The 19,312-nt window shown below is 37.8% G+C and overlaps 2 protein-coding genes across 3 annotated transcripts; one reads left to right on the top strand and one right to left on the bottom strand.

Moving 5' to 3' along the window:
- Positions 1–191: 191 nt before the first annotated feature.
- LOC113774693 (mitogen-activated protein kinase kinase 2) lies at positions 192–5,311 on the top strand. The gene is made up of 9 exons (XM_027319296.1): positions 192–481; positions 632–716; positions 2,140–2,274; positions 2,631–2,855; positions 2,938–3,120; positions 3,362–3,585; positions 4,022–4,067; positions 4,149–4,247; positions 4,904–5,311. Exons 1-8 carry the CDS (start codon positions 405–407, stop codon positions 4,236–4,238), a joined length of 1,065 nt encoding a protein of 354 aa, XP_027175097.1. The 5' UTR covers positions 192–404; the 3' UTR covers positions 4,239–4,247; positions 4,904–5,311.
- A 638-nt stretch (positions 5,312–5,949) lies between these two features.
- Positions 5,950–9,682, bottom strand: LOC113773023 (protein phosphatase 2C 50). Of its 2 annotated transcripts, none has more exons than XM_027317534.1 (6): positions 9,578–9,682; positions 9,179–9,442; positions 7,821–8,712; positions 7,339–7,677; positions 7,129–7,234; positions 5,950–6,541 (listed from the first exon to the last, which is right to left on the bottom strand). In XM_027317534.1, exons 3-6 carry the CDS (start codon positions 8,652–8,654, stop codon positions 6,204–6,206), a joined length of 1,617 nt encoding a protein of 538 aa, XP_027173335.1. In that variant the 5' UTR covers positions 8,655–8,712; positions 9,179–9,442; positions 9,578–9,682; the 3' UTR covers positions 5,950–6,203. The 2 variants fall into 2 exon arrangements, with proteins under 2 accessions (XP_027173335.1, XP_027173336.1); XM_027317535.1 differs by having other exon boundaries at positions 9,274–9,442.
- Positions 9,683–19,312: the final 9,630 nt, after the last annotated feature.

The raw sequence follows: 19,312 nt of genomic DNA, 5'->3' as shown, positions 1-19,312 counted from the left end.
AATACAAGCAGTAAAAAGTTTTAACCCCGGTTTCCATAGAATACAAGCAGTAATTCCTTGAGACTCCTCCCATTGATGATTGATCCCCCCAGGTCCACCCCCTTCCTTTTTTTTTTTTTTTGTCTGTTGGTTGAATTCTAATACTAGTAAGTATTTTTACTGCTATAAATTTGTTTGAACGAATCCCAAATCAATATAAGCCAGTAGCATCAGCTGTTACTAATTACTTCCAGGGTAGCAGTGCTACTTTGTGTCTGGAGGTGGAGACTGGTGGAGGGGGATTTTACTTTTTAGCAGCCGCTTCAGCATTAGTACTGAAGTGGTTAGTAATCCTGTTGCCTTGGGAGGCAAAAAGAAAACCACAATAAAAAAGAGAGAGAGAGAGAGATTCTGAGAGAGAAGGAATGAAGAAGGGGAATTTAGCGCCTAATCTCAAGCTGTCCCTCCCTCCTCCTGATGAAGTTGCTCTTTCTAAATTCTTGTACTTGTCCTTCTCCTCCTCCTCCTCAATCTCTCATCTCTTCTTTTTATATTCGTACAAAGTGAACTCACCCGAAACAGGTGGTGGTTATGTGATTAAATTTAGTGCTCTTTGTCTGATCTGATGTCAGGGTTGGTTTGTTTTGGGTAGGACTGAATCGGGGACCTTCAAGGATGGTGATCTCTTGGTCAACAGAGATGGGGTTAGAGTTGTTTCTCAGAATCAAGTTGAAGCTGTAAGCTTTTTCTCTGATTTCCTCTTTTAACCTTTTCCTTTCTTTCGTTCTTTCTTTTCTTTTTTTTTTTTTAAAAAAAAAATTGGGGTGAATGAAAAATTGCTCTCATATTTTCCTTGCTGGTTTGTTTGTTCGGCTCGTACGTTTGTTACGGTAATATTATTGATATTTTTATCGTAAATTTGAAAACATTGGTAGTCATGGATGCAGGAGTTGGTTCTGAAAAAATTTCTTCTCATTTTCTCCTTTGTCCAGTTTACGTTTCTTCTTCGTCTACATGCTACTTAATCCCCCCTTTGTTGAGCGCAGATACCTTCCAATGACAAAATTATATTTCTTAGGGATGTCTATTTCAAAACTTTACATGCACATAGAAATATAAAATTTGTTCAAACATTATTTTTTTAAATTTATTTTAAATGAAGGTTGAGGCCTGAGGGAGTATGCTTTATGGTATATACATGGTGTGCAAACGCCTTTTAGAACAAGTAAGATTCGGTTAGAAGGTGACTAGTAAAAGTAACTTTTTCATTTACTCAGGTACCAGATTCTAAAATGGGTATAAGATTCCTATTTGATCAACTAGTCGAATCATTGCAAAATAACTTCCACCATCCCACAGTGGTATATCCTAAAGAAATTAGCTAGACACCTTCACCTCTTGCATTTTTAAATATATTCCTCACACATCCGTATGCTAATTGCATATTTGTGTGGGAAAGAGGTTTTGCTAATACAAGTAGTTTAATGGAGTTTATGCGGGTCCAACTCAAAACCAGTTCATAACAAGTGGAGCGGCACATCATTTCCATATATTTTTAAAGATTTGCTCTTTTTTCGTAATGCATTATGCTTTTAACCACCATTGTCAGCAGTGTCACCCTAAACGAGGTACAATCCTTTTCTTTTAGGCAAATAAGAATTTTGCTCTTTAGAGTAGGCATTTTTCCTGCAGCTCCATTCCAGTTAGCTTCATTCTTGGAGTAGGTGGGGCTTTTCTTTAGTTGAGATGAATTGCAATGTGCTCTACGTTGCTCTGCCCATGGCCCAATTTAATTGGGTAAAGCCCATTGAAATCCAAAACTCATTACTCATTTATGAACATGCTGGGGATCTCAACTAGAAACTAAATAATGATGGGTAGAATAATCTTTTACGTCTTTATAGTTATTAACTTAAAGCTTTCCTTTTCAACAGAAACAGAAAAATGGCGTGGATGTTTGAGCTGAATTTTTTCTTTTTTACTTTTTGTTATGTCTGGTTTCTATGCATATAAGATCTTAGGTATGCCTTATTTAATTAATATGTTTCTTGGCTTGTGTTGTTGAGAGTATATATATGTTTTTTAATTCTTAACCTAACTGCTTGCAACTGCAGCATCTGTTGAAATATTTTTTTGATGTTCTTTGTTCTTCTTCCCCAGCCATCTCTTATACGGCCGTCAGATAACCAGTTGAGCTTAGCAGATTTTGATGCAGTTAAAGTCATCGGGAAAGGGAATGGTGGCATTGTGCGCCTGGTCCAACATAAATGGACAGGGCAATTTTTTGCCCTAAAGGTACTGTACAACTTGGGACTGAAATTTGTGAATTCTTTTATTCCTTTTCTAGAAAAAAGAAATGCCACCATCAAGAAGAAGTTCATGAGTTGCCTACAATTGCGAATCTGTTTAGAAACTCATGGCAGTGTTCTTGAACCTCACCATGATGGATACATTTGTGCTTTGTCACTTTTTTCCTGTGTGCTTGCACACCATTCATGCTAAAACCATGCATATGAGTATCTGATTACCATGTCAGTACCCTCTGACTTATGAAACATGTATTTTCTCATTGCTCTGTGTTTTCGTTACTTTATTGACTTTCTCTTGTTTTGTTGTTTGAGAGAGAGTTCTAATAGTATCTTTACATTCAGGTTATTCAAATGAATATTGAAGAGTCTGCTCGCAGGCACATTGCACAGGAATTGAAAATCAACCAGTCATCTCAATGTCCCTATGTTGTTGTGTGTTACCAGTCTTTCTATGATAATGGTGCTATATCCATAATCTTGGAGTATATGGATGGAGGATCTCTGGCAGACTTTCTAAAGAAAGTCAGAACCATTCCGGAGCCATATCTTGCTGCAATCTGCAAGCAGGTAGGATATACACATAACTTGTGTTCTGAACATGAGATATTTTCTTTAGTACCTCTAATGTCAATCTTTTCCACCAATTTAGGTACTGAAGGGCTTGTGGTATCTTCACCATGAAAAGCACATTATACACAGGGACTTAAAACCTTCCAATTTGCTAGTAAATCACAGAGGTGAAGTCAAGATCACTGATTTTGGTGTCAGTGCAATACTAGCAAGCACATCAGGACTGGCTAATACATTTGTTGGCACATACAATTATATGTCTGTGAGTACTTGTCTCACTTTGCTAAACATATATTGCTGACTAGCTTCCTTCTGTGCTACCAAATAGACTTATCTGGTAAGATAAGAGTATTATTTCATTATCCTGCATGCATTGGATTTGGCTTCTAAGTGATTGTAGTCAAATGTGTTCTTTAGTCAAACAGGATCGCCAGATGAATTTCTTGGTTTCTCTTAATGGATTTTTGTTGTTTTTGTTGCTTATATTCATTCTTGTGCTGTAGCCCGAGAGGATCGTTGGGAGCACCTATGGCTACAGAAGTGACATCTGGAGTCTGGGTTTGGTTTTGCTTGAGTGTGCAACAGGCCAGTTCCCTTATTCCCCCCCACAGCCTGGGGAAGGATGGATTAATGTGTACGAGCTGATGGAAACCATTGTTGACCACCCTGCCCCTCGTGCACCTTCTGATCTATTTTCTCCAGAATTCTGTTCATTTATCTCTGCATGGTAAAGATTGCACTTTTTATCAGTCAATCGTCCTTTAACAAAATTGGTTGTTGATGAGTTCGAAACAGTCAATTATCTTCTATGCATCTTACTCTCTGGTCTTTCTGGAGCAAGCCGTGGTTCCTTTGTTGTCATATGCAATGCATATTTTACTCCAACATACTACTACTACTACATCTGAGAAAAGAAATTATTTTGGGATCAAACATGCTACAGGTTATACCTAGTTGTCTACAATTACCTGCCCTTAAGATTTCATATCTTCTTTCTAATCTGACTTCTCTCCATCACATCTGAGTTGGCTGTGTCAATTTTGCACGTTCATGAGTTTTACATTTGAGACAATCAACTGTATTTCATTTTATATGCCTATAGGACATAACATACATATAATGTTTTAACACACAAGTATGGAATCTGTGCTCTCTTCTTTCAGTATACAGAAAGATCCAAAAGATAGGCTGTCAGCAAATGAACTCATGGTATGGGTAGTATTTACAATTTTTTCTTCAAAATTATATTCCATTAACACATGATGGCTAAGTTTCTCTTGCTGAATTCAGACGCACCCGTTCCTAAGTAAATTTGGAGATCTGGATATTGATCTTGCTCCTTACTTTACCAGTGCCGGTCCACCACTTGCAACATTGTAATCATTCTTGGTATGTTCATCTTTTCTACATGTTAGAAACCTATAAGGAAATATTCACTGTTTCCCCACCCCAGCTGATACTAAAAAAAATGGAGTCTGAATCTAGACAGCCTTAATTGAAAACAGTGGAGAGCTGATTAATATTGCCATCTGTACTTGTCATTTTAATTGTCTGTTGAAGATGTCGTGGGCATGGGAGGAGATGATTTTTCACTTGAATGTTGAAACACACTCTTTTTGCATGCACAAGTAAAACTATGTTTACCTTGTTACTAGACCTTGCAGTGTCATTAACGTTGTGTCCTGTAATGCCAAAATTGATGGAATTCATGTGTCATTTCCTCCTTTTTCCTCTTGGTCTTTCAGTGCCAATTGATTTCCGGAATTTGTTCAATGGTCTTGAACTTTAATACCAAATGTTTAACCCTTGTTCATGCTTCCCTTGGCAATTATGAGCTTTAATCTCAATAAATCTGAAATCTGCTTCTTATTCTTCCTTCTTGACGGTAAGAGAGTTTCTGGAAGTAAATTGCTTCATTACCTTTCAAGCCTGTAGGCTCGTGTGCAATTTTACGGTTGTCAGTGTTATGATAATGTTCTTGGGTGATTCATTGATCTCATCTTCCACTGGAACTAACAGAACTCTAAATTTGGGATATTTGGCAGCCTGTGCCTTCTTGTATTTGCTGCTTTTGATATTGAGCTAGCCTAATTCGGACACCTTGAGAATCTATCCTTGGGGATCTAGCTGAATTTCGGATGAAATCTCCAGCAATTGTTGACTGGCAGGCAGGCAGAATGTGGCTGGAAGAAATGATGCTTCCAGAGCTATTCATATTCAGGGTTTGGAAGTTGGGTTGACCTCTAGTGTTTGTAAACTCTATTATATTGAAATACAGTTTGCTTGAGCACAAAAATGCAGGATAATAGCAGTACATCATTCCCCACCTATTCATCATGTATCAAGCTCAAATATTTACCGCTGCATGTAATGCATTGAAAGACGGAAATGGCTCTGTTTTGTTCGTAATACTTGAATGAGCTGAATCTATGAGGATACTCATTATTTCTCAAGTAGTCGATGGCTTTAGGTGTTGCCGAAAATGAGCCGGACGATTCCTACGGCGGCTGTTATGCCCCTTAGTAAAAATTACTAGTACGTTATTACAGTACATCCTGCCGACCCAGACACAAAAGTGTAACCCAAGATATGATTACGAGTAGAGAAAGCCATTTTGGGCCTTCGTTGTTATCAACAATTTCGTCCTCATTTCTCTGATAACTCGAAGCAGGCGTGTATCAAAGAGCAGGTCCCAACTCTGTGCTAACGAATTGTTCCTGTGATCTGAAGGGACTTATAATTCATGTTTGTTTGGATTGCTTTAGCCACGCATTCGCTTCTGCCACTTTCGTGCGTTTTGGTCCATCGTGGCTTTACAGCCTGAGCCGTCTGTGAGTAAAAAGTTTTCAACATGCAACCAGATCAAAAGAAAACATCCAAAGATTGGTTTAGCTTTTGGCCGACCTGAATCATGTGGAGTAGGGTTCTTCAACGAGGCTTCCACCAGAGAAGCGTACAAAGGCATGAAATTACTGGGATTGTTTGTAGTCGTGACACAGATGCAAACGAAACATCGCCCAAAAATCTCGCAACAAATACTTTTTTGGCAGCTGGTATTATACTAGTAGTACAAAAGATTCGGAATCAACGATTTGAGACCACAGGAACCCAAAAAATATCACAAAGCATCATTTTTGTCCATATTATAAGAATCGCATCATAATTTGGGAATCCTAAGATGTTCGCAGCTGTATATTTGCGAGCTAGCTGCACGACGAAGAAGAAGAAAGCTATATTTCAATGATACCTCCGTCTCATCAATGTTACCAATCAATTAGATGAGGTTTCCGGCACTAGATACAATTTACGCAAACAGTTACAGAGGTAGCTTATTATTAGGCAGTACTAGGTGGTCTTCTTCTTGAACTTTCTTACGGGTTTCAGATCCACAACAATCACGGAGATGTTGTCCTTGCTTCCCCTTTGGAGAGCAAGTCGTGAGAGATAGTCTGCTGCATCTTGAGCAGCAGGATCAATTCGCTCACCCCGCTCATTGGCTAGGCTAGGACCATTCTTTTTGTGCCAGAGGAGGATTCGCCTTCGCGCCACCTCACAGACCTCTTCATTTGTCATAACATCCCATAGACCATCACTAGCTAAAATGAGGCATTCGTCTTCTCTTGACCGGGGCACAAACGTCATTTCTGGATCTGCAATCACATAGGGCCTCAAGTATCTATCACCTGCAAAGTCTCACAAATGAAAAATGTGTGTAAAAGTCTAAGTTTGATGAACTAAAGGCGGCCAAATCAAGCCAATGCGAGTCCAAACGTTCCAGCCTTAGTTGGCGGAATTATGCTCAAATGCTGAGCAATGGAAGTCGTCCTACTGACTTCGGACTAATACCGCAATTGGTGGTCGACTACTAGAATTTATATGGACAAAAACTCGATCTGTACAACAGTTTCACAAAGCTCACCCAGGAGTTAAAGATATCAAAGCCCTTCAGGCAGGCAGTCACTATTAGTCATAACAAATTCAACGGATTCTATTCTTTTGAGGGTAATTTATTCGGCATTTTGGCATCTATTGGTACAGAAGCTCTATTAATTATTGTGGAAAGCGAAATTTAAGAATTTTACTATCATAGTTTGCATTCTTCAAATTGTTGGTGCTCATCCAACTTGGAAAATGTACATTTTGGCGAAACTATACACGTTAGCAATCTCTCAAAAGTCCATTAGGATCAGTGGTTCGGTACCAAATCAGCTCAGCGTGACATGCAAATGGAACAGAACAAAACTCTCAAGTACATTAAAGAGAGACGTACCAATGGACCTTGACATCCCAAGCACGCCAGAAACACGATATCCACCCCAGTCTATGACCTTGCCTCCTGCAGCTTCTATCCTTTCATATTCATCTTCTCTATTTGGCTGAAGTTTAATGTTTAGAGATGTCAAAACCCAAAACAAGGTAGAACGACTACAGGAAAGACAAAACAAAGAAACAAAAAGATGTTCTACGTCAAAGGCCTTACTTTGTGATCTATAGACAATGGCACAGCTACTTTTGCACGGCACAAGACTGCCCTTGAATCACCACAATTTGCGACAATAATATGTGAGGGACAAATAATGCCAACCACAGCCGTAGACCCAACAGCTTCAGGAGCAATAGGTACAAGACTAGGCTCATTAGCACCAGAAGTTCCCATACCTCCCACCTCATTATCAACTTTATGGAAACAGCTCAATAAAACTCTCTCCCATCGCTCCTTCCAATTACATGCACCATTTCCAGTAAGCAAGTCCTCCCTTTCAACATTCAGCACCTCAGCTAAAGCTAAATGGAGGCGGTCGCGGCAATAATCGGCAACCTACAAGAAGATGGTTAACATGAGTAGACTATAATCAGAGAACCACATAATACTTTGACACCTACAAAAAACTTAACCCTCGGTAGAATAGGAGGGGGGACGATAGCAGTTGACAACAAAAACAACTAAGGCACAAAAATTACCTGGCTGCCTCCATGTCCATCATAAACTCCAAACAAGTCAGCTGACAAACATTGATTCAATGCATTAGAAACAGGACCATCCATTAGCATCTGACGAGGAATTTTAAAAAACCGTGGCAGAGCCGCTACAGCATCTTCCATCTCTGGCCTTCTTCCGCGGATGGATGAGAATCCCCATAAAGGAACAGTATAAAGACTAAAAACATGCCTATCTATTTTCATTTTCTCCGAAACCTCAAGAAGGGAAGAAGGCACTGGTCTTGTAGAATCTTTAACAACCGCAACTCCATTATTAGCTATCCCAGAAACAATATCTTCAATAATCTCTGATGCAATTGTTGGATCCCACGAATATGACTTCTTAATACTTTGATGACTACAAGTGCTTGCTACGGTTATTAATGAAGTCCCAGATTGAGTATCCAAAGCAGTACACTGCTCACTGCATACGCTGGTGGTGTCATTAGACACCAACTGAGAACTAGCATCTACGGATTGGCTACCAGAAAATAACTTCAGATCATCTGCCATAGTAGCCTGGTACATTGCATCTCCCACAGCAAAACATCTACCATTATCAGTTGCCCCAGGCAAGGTATTGGCTTCGCCTTTCTTGACGTTATCATTTTGGGTCAAGATACTGGTTCCATTTTGAGGCGTTCTATAGTTACTATAGCTTCTACTTTCATGAGCAAAAGACACCAATGGGAACTTCGTTAGAGAAGATTCCGACAACAGACTACTTGTGTTTGCTATCAGCTCAAGCCCAGTGATGTCCACTCGGGTTGTTAGCACAGACTCATCATAAATCAGATTTCCCAAATTATATGGCATCGCAATCGCTGGAGATGTCCCCTCTACCAAAAGAAATCAATTGCCTAGTTCGAGAACCCTACAAAGAGGCAAATTAGCCGTTTAAAAGAACCACGCCTTATTTCGACCAACTAATCTCAGTACTAGCAGTTCAAGGGTCCAGAAAAGTGCTTGAAAAACCAGCTACAACTCCTAGGCAGAAGAATCAAGGGCTAAAATACACGGCAAGAAATTCGATGAAGCAAGGGAATACGAATCAAAACTTCAGTATAAAGTGAACAATACCCAGAAGACAAGACACATGCAAATACTTCTTACACACTATTCAGCACCTTCAGGATCTCTCAAAGATTCCCCTTATCCAGCACCTCATCAGAATATGTTACCAAGAAATTACCACTGAAACCTCAATCAGAATAAGAACCAAAGCTTTGATACAAAAACAAACAAATTAATCCGCTTTCAAGCAGAAAGAACTTCACTGGTTAACATGAACAAACCAATCAAAGAACCAAATATGTTAATTATGCTAAGCAAGAACTTACAGAATCAAGCCCCAAGAGAAAATTCCCATAAATCAGAAAAAAGGTGCCTCAACTAAAGGAAAAGAAAATCCCTTCTCTCAAAGTAAACAAGCCACCTTAATCAATCAGACACCCTTTTCTTCCTCCAGAAATATGGCATCCCTCCTCCCCTCAATCTTCAGAAATAAAAACCCAGTCTTGAGACACCCCACGATCGTATATTGTTGTTGGAATAGTAGTTATGCCCGAGCCCCAAAACCCAAGTCAATTCTCAGTCAAACAATCCTGAACGAAGGGACACGTATCATTTTAGTGTACAATCTACCAAAATATGTAAAGTATGAAAATCCCACAAAATCTTTTTTTAAAGCAAAAACATAAACAAATAGTCAATCATGCAATCAAGGATAGGTTGCTTACCGTCTCAAAACAGTGCATTACTGACACGCACACAAAAAGGTTAGTTCCCAAAGGAACACAAACCAACATGTGTCAGTCTTAAGAAAGTCCCATCTCACATCAGGGAAGACTTGCCAAAAAGCTTTATGGGACGGAACAGCTTTCCCATATATTAATTATCATGTGGGTCCCTCTTCCCAGATGTGTGTCCAACCAGATGTCCCTTTTTCATTTGCTCAAGTGTCTTCCACGGACCTTTCGGTGAACTAATTTGTATGATTTTTTTTTTCATACAGCTGAATAATTTGCTTTTCAAATCTGCGGGGCCAGAGCCATTGTAGACATGCCACGGTAGGAGCAAGATATTTTGCCCCCTTGGGTACCAAAAAGAAGCGATTTTGGAACAAGGAAGGAGGCCGGGGGAACGGGTGGTTGATCATTGATGTGTTTTGTCTGTTTGACGTTGGATGAATTCATTTGTGTCTACACGATACAATATTAAAACCGATGCATGAACCAATCAAGAAAATGTTTATTGACACTTGGATGATCGGAGTATCTTCTTTTGGTACGGAAGATCGATCCAAGTGTCACATGATGCCCTCTTATAAAAGATTAAATACATAAACTATTACAAGGTATTCAAAGAAAAGTAGTGCTGATTGATATGGTGAACGCTTCATGTGCCTAAGGAATTTAGTAGCTAGTCTTTTTACCAACGGACTTCAGAATACACGGACGTTAATTCAAGAGTTATGGCTTTTTTTTTTTTTCTTAGGCTAATGACAGTTGGCTCCCCCGAACTTAGTGAACAACCTTGGATGTATCCATTTTATCCCCCATCAAAACTAGTCAAAATTAGAAGCACGAAAAAAAAATTAGAAGTACATTTTATTACTCTTTTATTTTATTTGTGAGATTATCTACAATTTACTATTAACTCGTTTCATTGCTAAATGATCATATCAATCATAAAAAATATCAAATTGAAGAAAAAATTTTAAAAAATTTTACATTTAGCAAGATTCAGTCCAAATTGAGATTTGTACAAAAGAGACGGTTTGCGAGAAAGGGAGAGCGAGAGGAGAAGGGAGAAGAAATGGCGGCAGAAAAGGATGAGAGGCAAAGGGAGAGGGCCAAGTTGAATGAAGAAGAGATGGATGATTGGTAGGGGTGGGCAAAAAAATCCGTCGATCCGAAAATCTGATGAACCCTATTCGATTCGATCTGAAAAATAGCATATCTGATCCGATTTTTCTTAGCGGAGTAGATGAGGGTCAGGTACCCGCAAAAAGGGATACAGATACATATCAGAAAAATAAAAATTCGCAGGTACTCGACTCGCAGGGTATATTATATAAATATTAAAAAATTAGGGGTCACTTTATAATTTTATAATTTTTAATCCTAAGTGTAAGTAAAGTGATCCACAACCTCATATTCTAATCCCATGATTCGCCTCTCTTCATTTTGTCTGAAGAAAGTGAATATTCTCGATGAAACTTAAACCAAATGTACAAAACGAAAAAAAATTTGTAAAACTCTATCATAAAAATGTTCATCCCTTTCATCCTTTTCATTTTTATTCTACCTCCATCAATCTTTCTTACAAATTTTCCATCAATTCAATCAAAGATTTGTGTTGGAGCTCCAATTTCTGTTAGCTAGGTAATTAAAAAATTTGCGTCTTTCATTTATTTATTTATTTGATTTATTTTACTACAATTATATCTCTTAAATTTGTTTATTTTATTTTAGTGTAAGAAATTTAATTTTCTTTTTCATCACCCTTAATGCCATAAGGGCTATTCCAAAAATGTAAAGAAGCTGGGGAAGATTTTTCAAGGTTATTTTGGTATACTTTCTCCAAAAATAATTAGTTTTGTTCAATTCTTTTTCCAAACTTGATTCCACAGTTTGATTCATTTGAGATGCAGTCTTGTACCATAACATCCATAAAGCAAGTTGGAAAAATTGCTGAATACTTATTATTCTTGTGTTTGTTGTATTGTAGAATGTGTGAAAATGGTGATATACTCAAAATTATCATGAAACTTTGTATCTATTAGATATTATAATTCTAATATGTACTAAATTTATGAGATTGGTTTGATTGTTGGATAAAATGTGTGAGAATAGTGATGTATGGACTTTGATTACAATATATCTACTTATATTAATTAGAAAGCAGGTTTTTTTCATATTAAAAAACATGTTGATATGAAGTGGAAAACAATTTTTTTATTGAAAAATAGTTTTTTTTAGGGCGGGTTCCATGACCCGTAGACGTTAAGAGCGGGATAGCATCGCAAAATGGTTGATTCGATATGTTAGAGTCGAATCAGTCAAATCATGTTAGGGGTGGGTACCTGATCCATGCCCACCCCTAGTGACTGGGAAGGGATAGAGGAAATGAGGAGGAAGGGGAGAGAGGAAGAGCGGAAAGGAACAAAAAAAAAAGGGGGTGGTGGGTGGTGATAGGAAAGGGAGCTGATAGAGAAGGAGGGAGAGAGAGAGAGAAGGAGAAATGTGTTGCGCGGAAGTGGTGGGATGAAGTGAAGTGGCAAGCCAACAAATAGCAATGAGAGCGGAAATGATTAAGGAGGGTGGTGGTAGAAGAAGGAAATCGTGTGTGTTTTTTAGTATTTGAGGAGTGTTTTTTTTAAAAAAAAATAAAATTTAAGACGATTTAACAAGTTTTTGTAGCTAAATTTGAAAAAAAAACTTAGGGCCTGTTTGGAAGGCCTGTTTTTTACCAAGTTTTTATTATACTAGTTTTTTAACAACTTGTGCTACAGGAACCTCAAAAACTTATCAAAGTTTTTAACCTACACACTTAAATTATCCAAAACACAACAAAAAAAATTCTCTTCCCCTTTTCTTCTTCTTCCTCCTCCACCACCACCTCCGTCGCCGGCTCCGGCGCCGATTTCCGATGCCGGTCTTCTTTTTTTTCCCTCTCCCCCTCTCCCCCTCTTCCTCTCCTGCCATCCTCCCCTCTTGTCTTTTTGTTTTTCTCTCTGCGTCTCCCCCATTTCCTCCCCCACCTCTCTGTGAAAAAAAAAGAAAGAAAAGAAAGATGGTGAGAAGCGGGAAGGGGAACAGGGGAGGCGGGGGTTGGCGGGGCAGAGGGGAAAGCTCCCTCTTGTCTTTTTTTTTTCTCTCTGCGTCTCCCCCATTTCCTTCCCCACCTCTCTGTAAAAAAAAAAAGAAAGAAAAGAAAGATGGTGAGAAGCGGGAAGGGGAACAGGGGAGGCGGGGCAGAGGGATAAGGCGCAGAGGGGGGTGGCGGGGAAAGGGAGGAGAGGGGTGGCGGGAGGTGGCATTGGTGGAGTTGCTGCTGGGGATGGCAGAGGTAACGGGGGAGGGGGATGGGGAAGAATAAGAAGAAGAAGAAGAAGAAGAAGAAGAAAAGAAAAAGGAAAGAAAGAAAAAGAAAAAGAAAAAGAAAAAGAAAGAGAAAGAGAAAAAGAAAGAAAAAAAAGAAAAGGAAAAAAAAGTTTTTCATCTTACAAAAATTTCTACAAAATTTTTCACTTTACAAAAACTTCTACAAAATTTTTTCAAAAACTTCTACAGTGCACTACAGTAAAGTTTTAGACAAATTTCTAAAAAACTCAGATTCCAAACAGGCCCTTAGTTTTATTAAAAACATGTAAAAAATAGATTTGCCAATCGGATCCTAATCGACCTTTAGTTGGTAGGGAGCATATGTACATTGAGAATCTCCCTCGATCCAAAACAAAGGACAAATTATTAACTTAATTATATTGTCCACAGAATGATACGAACCCTTAACCCCCTTCCAGTTAAAAAAAATGTAGAACAAGAAATTCGCATCCTTGAAGGCAATTACGCGCTTGCTAAGGTTACGTAAAACCCTAAACGAAAAGACACGTACCATTTTACTTTTGGTACAGAAGATTGATCCAAATTGTCGCATGGCGCCCTCTCATAAAGATCAGATATAAGATATTCAAAAGAAAGTAGTACTTCTTGCGGTTAGGGAGTTAATAGCTAGCTTTACACACTAAATATATCATGTTATATCACTATTGTCGTATAGTTCTCAGCATCATAAGTATAGAAACAGTTATTTGAGATGCTTTTTTTTTCCTATTGCAATTCTTGAGAAAAAAGAAAGTTATAAAATAACCCTTTTGCTCAAATTGATGGTTAGTGGTTGATTAACAAAATTTTTTTTTGGCCGGATCGTAGGCCAGCGCCTCGTTGCATGGATGTTTTTATTTTTTTTTTATTTTTGTCCCAACTCCCAAGTAACAATTAAGTTCCTAGCTCGACTTTTAGCTAGTGGGGAATATATGTAACATTTAGAATCCCTTGAGCCGAAATATAAACCCTTCGGCCCTCTTTCAGGGTTTTATTAGTATTATTATTTTTTAAGGTTGAAAAAGAGATCCGCATGCTTGAAGGCAGTCCCGCATATGCTAAAATTACGCAAAATTAAAGACAAGGATTTTCTGTCTTGCTATCAGTGGGATGGGCCAACAATAGCAGAACAAAGCATTGTGTTAGCAATCAAAGTAGTAACTTGTATCGGTAGATCTCTATATACCAAACTAGCTTTCAGAATACTAGCAAACACGTGCAAATTTTTTTTTTGTCGATCGAAACTTGTCTACCCACCAACTCTTCTTATGCCCTATGTTTTCAGAACTGGACTGGTATCGACTCGGTCAAGCTCAGGGGTCAGGGATCAATGGGTTCAACCGGATTCGATAGGGGTTCAATCGGATGACGTCATAAATAAAATTATTTAAAAATTAAAATATTATATATAAAATACCTAATAACATGTTAATATTAATAAAGGTATATTCATATATATTTGATGTTTCAAATATATTTAACAAGAAAATACAAAGAAATTAGAACAATTAAGTAGCAATTTATATTATTTAATGAGCATTAACAAGTTTAGAATTAAAATTATGGATTTAATTGAAAAATAACACCAAACTTTAAGACAACATTAATAAAGTATGAAATATTTGAGGTATACTAATAATTTTTAACAATCTAGGAGTCAAAACATAATATTGAAAAAGTTTGGGGTTTTTTTTTTTAAATGCTTGATTGAACCGAAAAATCCAATTTTTTTCCGATCAAACCCGTTTTTTGACCGGGTTTTTACTTACTCGATTTTTTAGCATAACTCGGATCGGACTCTTGGCCGGTTCCCGGTTCGACCGGTCGAACCGACCGGTCCGGTCCGAGTTTTAAAACACAGCTTGTGCCTTATTGGTATTAACATGTCTTGCATACTATAAGGTCAAGGGTTCAAGATAGAGAGAGTGTGACAGCCCCACCTTCCCCTAAGGCGAACCAAAGAGGTTAGCGGACTGCCTGCCCAACTCTCGCCAGGACTAACGGTGCAGTATAGAGCGATCTATTGCGTTCCGGAACTTATAACGCGCGTAAACAAGGCAAAAGGGCAAAATAACCCAAAATAAAAAAAAATGAAATTCGGAGTCGGCCATGAATAGTAACCGACCCGTCAGAACGCAACCAAATATCAAACAAACATTCACATCTTGTACTTTAGCAATTACAATCCAAAGTGACATACAAAAGTTTTCAAAAGTTAATATATACACGGTTTGCCAAATTGAAAGTGAAAACGGCCCTAAAGATACATTTAGGGTTTCACTTCAAATACAATACAAAAGAGATATACATCTAGTTCATTCGGCAACCATCTATCAAGATTCATTCCAAAAAGAGTTATATTCCTGTAAGGAAAACAAAAGGAACGGTGTGAACTAATTGCCCAGTGAGATACTATCACTTACGCAACCAAGTGCATATAAGCATCAAACTTTCATTCAATATAGTAAAATAAGCAAAGGTACACGTCAAATATGGTGATAAAAGAATACGGATGGCTCTCAAGAGCCCTTTCCTCGTTTGCATTTCTTGATCGGACGTCATTGACTCTCCGTCAATGTTCAAAAGTATCCAACCGTAGACTCCACTTTACTCCCACTCCTTCCACCTAACATACCCCTACCGGGCCCGAAATCCAAACACTTGCACTTTGATATTACTCGAGTATACCGGAATCGAGAGTCTCGCATACTACAAGATTCCATATAACTTTACCCAATGTTCATTAATTGGCACGACCAAGCCCTCGCCGGCTCGATTCAATCAACTACCAATGGGGTTGAGGTCAATGATAACATTTGTAGTCGTTGGATACTCGTCCAATCAATTCACTTTCATTTCATTTCATGTAATATTCCAATAACATGACAACAATGATATAAGGCATATAAGTGAGAGTGATAAAGTACACTTTCACTTCAATCAAGTCACATTCAATTCACTTCAAGCAATTTACATTCAAAGCCACATAGTAACATACAAGTGAGTAGTACTCACCAAGGTCAGTGCAGATACCTCCCAAAAGAGAGTTTTAATCACCAAGAAACCCTAAAATAATCCAAGAAAAACAATTAAAGGTTCCACTTTCAAAATCGAGTATACAGAATGCACATGTGAGGCTCGACTACCAGTCGTATGCCTCGCCAAATAATTACTAAAGCAAGGGTGCAAAACATGATTTTGGGTAACGAAAAGGTAACATGAAGACCTAGGCTCAAACAACCCAAAAGTCCTTCGTTCAAATCACAAGTAAATCCAACTAGCCTTCAAGAAAAATTTCGGCAGCATATCCCTTGTTTTTACCTATTTTTCAGCCATCATGGCTTCATTATGTCCTCAAATCAGTCCCAACATCTCGTACAAAATAATCTCATTCCCAAAAACCGTTCACTAGGCTTAATGGCATTCAAGTACAAAATTTAGCTAGGAAATGACCGGATATGGAAGTCAAGCCCTAAACTAGTCAAATAAATACAAGAAGATCGATTATAAGTCATAAACCAATTCTACATACTACCAAAATAGGGTCCCCTAAGCATACACAAACAATAGAGGAAACCAGAAAATTCGGAAATGCAATTAGCTTTGGCCCTGAAAAAAAAACAGTTTTTGTCCTCATTTTGCGGTAATGGCACCAATTTCACTTCGATTATCGGATGAGGGTGCAAGACCCACCATTTCGAAGCTAAAAGACAGGACTACAACATCACAGAAGGTCACTCAACCCAGGTTTGAGTGCAAACAGGTCAAAAATGCAAGATACTACACCAAAACCCGTAAAACAGATTCACAGAACGCATTCTAGCGGAAACATCATAACTCAGCCTTCCTAAGTCCAAATTCAGAAATTCCAAAACCAGTGAAAATCTAAGAAACAGGGTTAAATTTCATCAGAAGGCCTCAATAACCAATTTGGAAGCAATTCCAGCCAAAACAACCAATTACAGGCGTAATTCTTGCATTCGGGTAAAACCACAACAGCAATAGTAATTTCGACTTTTCTCATTCTACACTACTCCGATTGACCTGAAATTTTGTAGGCACCTCTAAAATGTCATTCCCTACAACTTTTATGTTTTAAGCCAAGGCCAATTCGACCTCTAAATAGGAGCTAAAAATTCGGGCAGAATGCTCCCACAAGAACCCTAATTTTCTGAAATTTCTTCCAAACCAGAAATTGGTTGCAATTAATCACTTTTTCCACCTCCTAGAGTCATTATATACCATTTCTAATCATCATAGATAGCCACACAATCATGCTTATATTAAAACAGAAAAATCCCCAAAAATAATAAAATTCCATCATTTCAACCACAAATCAAGAAATAATCCATAAACTTGCATCTCATACTACCACTAAGCATGATTTAAGCATCAATTAAAGGAGGAGGGTGGTTCTTCACAACTTACCTTAGAAACAAGAGAGAGAGATCTATTGGTTACCTTAACTTTCAAAAAAAAACTTCACACAACAACTCACCAACACTTCCTTAAGTGGTTTTATGGAGAAAAATCAAGGTTGGATGGTTGGTTTTGATGATTTGGAACAAGATTGAAGTGTTTTCTTCCTTGTGCTTGGAGTAAGAGAGAGAGAAAGAGAGCAAGAGAGGGCTGGCCACCTTAGAGGATTTATTGATGATTTTTGGGTCATTTTTGGTTTATTTAAGTCAAATGGTAAGACCATGAATAGTGGTCTTAAGGTTCAACCACTCAAATGGTGACACTTGTCACCTTTTAATAAATACCTACCTACATTGTCTCTCTTATATCAATCCACTTAGCACCCTCTACTTATCTCTTAACACCCGATAAATTAATTCCAGTATTCAAAACTTAATCTAGTTGGCCGAATTTTTCTGAACTTTTCGCACCAGTGGGTCTCACATCCGGTATATGCTCTTAATTTCTCAAAATCTATTTGATACTAGAAAAATCATCTAAAAATTATATCTGCTCCTTAACATTATCTAGAAAATTTTTCTAATCACGAAAATGCAGAAAACAAGCCATAAAAATACGAGAAACCTAGAAAATAAAAATTACGGGTTCTCACAGAGAGGAAGAGAGAAGAAAAATAATGAGGTATTCTAAAATACCTCTTTAAAAAAATAAGGTAGGAGTGGATAAAATCACAGAAGAAAACAGCCAGGATGCAAATATTGGAACCATTGTTGAAGACATTATGAAACCGAGAGAAGATTTTTAGTAAATGTTCCTTCTCATTTGTTAAAAGAGAGGGTAAGTGTATCAGTCATGAGTTGGCAAAATTTGCCTTCAAGTTAGTTTATGAAGTTCAGTGGAGGGATTCCTTCCCTGCTTGGTTGACTAGTTTAGCCAGAAAAGACATGGAAGCAGTTGCTCCAATTTTGTAATTGTATTACTGCTTTATCTGCAACAGAATGTTATATTATCATTTGAAAAGAAAAAAAGACACTTGTTTACCCTACACCTATCACTACTCTTACTCTAATCTATCCTAAGGGGAGGGCCCAACTGGGCCTATTGAAAAATCGACGGGGACTAAACTACCATCGGATCAGATGGATGCACTATGCATCCGTATGGATTTAAGCTATTTAAAGTGACAGTCACATATAGTAGCAAGTGATGGGAGACAAGGTTTGAATCCTTGACCTCTCATCTCACCAAACCTTAAAGACGTGCATTAGTAATGTAGAACACATGTTTAAGGGGATAAAGGTTGCAGATACATTGCTGAATTTTCAGGTAAAAGTGCGTCACCAGAATTACTTCGTTATTCACCACATAACTGTTTTTTTTTTCTAGGACATGGGCATGAATCGAATAAATTAAGTGCAATTGACAAGAACCTATGATGGTTTAATCATACATGAGCTAGAAATTATATCTTGTGAGAGCGGTCTTTAATATACTTAAACCTACAACATAAAACATTTTTTTATAAAGTTTTTGAAGGGCAAAATTTTAAATTCATAAATAATATTTTAGAAATTTTTAGAGGAGGACAATTGAATTCTAAAATAATTTGAGGGCCAAAGGCTCCTCCCCGCTACCCTAGTTTGATCCCTCGAGCCCAAAGCTCAAATGTTGCTAGGTGAATTGTTCTGAATAATTTTGCTTAATTCAACAAAATATGGGTCCATTTATTCAGAATTTAAATCATCTTCAATACAATGCGAACATATAAAAGATTTTCATAAATTCTATATATGATAGACGATGTATACAATATAATATCGATCTTAATCAATCATAGCCATTAACTTTTAGGGCCGATTGAAATCTAAGAAAAAAATTGTTGAGGTCGTCTCAGCCTTTGACCCAGGAAATCTTAGTTGATGGACATGCCTCATTTTTAGTCTCACT

Source organism: Coffea eugenioides, chromosome 6 (genome assembly GCF_003713205.1).
Source record: "Coffea eugenioides isolate CCC68of chromosome 6, Ceug_1.0, whole genome shotgun sequence".
In the NCBI taxonomy this organism is placed as follows: domain Eukaryota; kingdom Viridiplantae; phylum Streptophyta; class Magnoliopsida; order Gentianales; family Rubiaceae; genus Coffea; species Coffea eugenioides.
The sequence above is the reverse complement of the archived record's forward strand: the minus strand, read 5'-3'. Positions and strand labels throughout refer to the sequence as shown.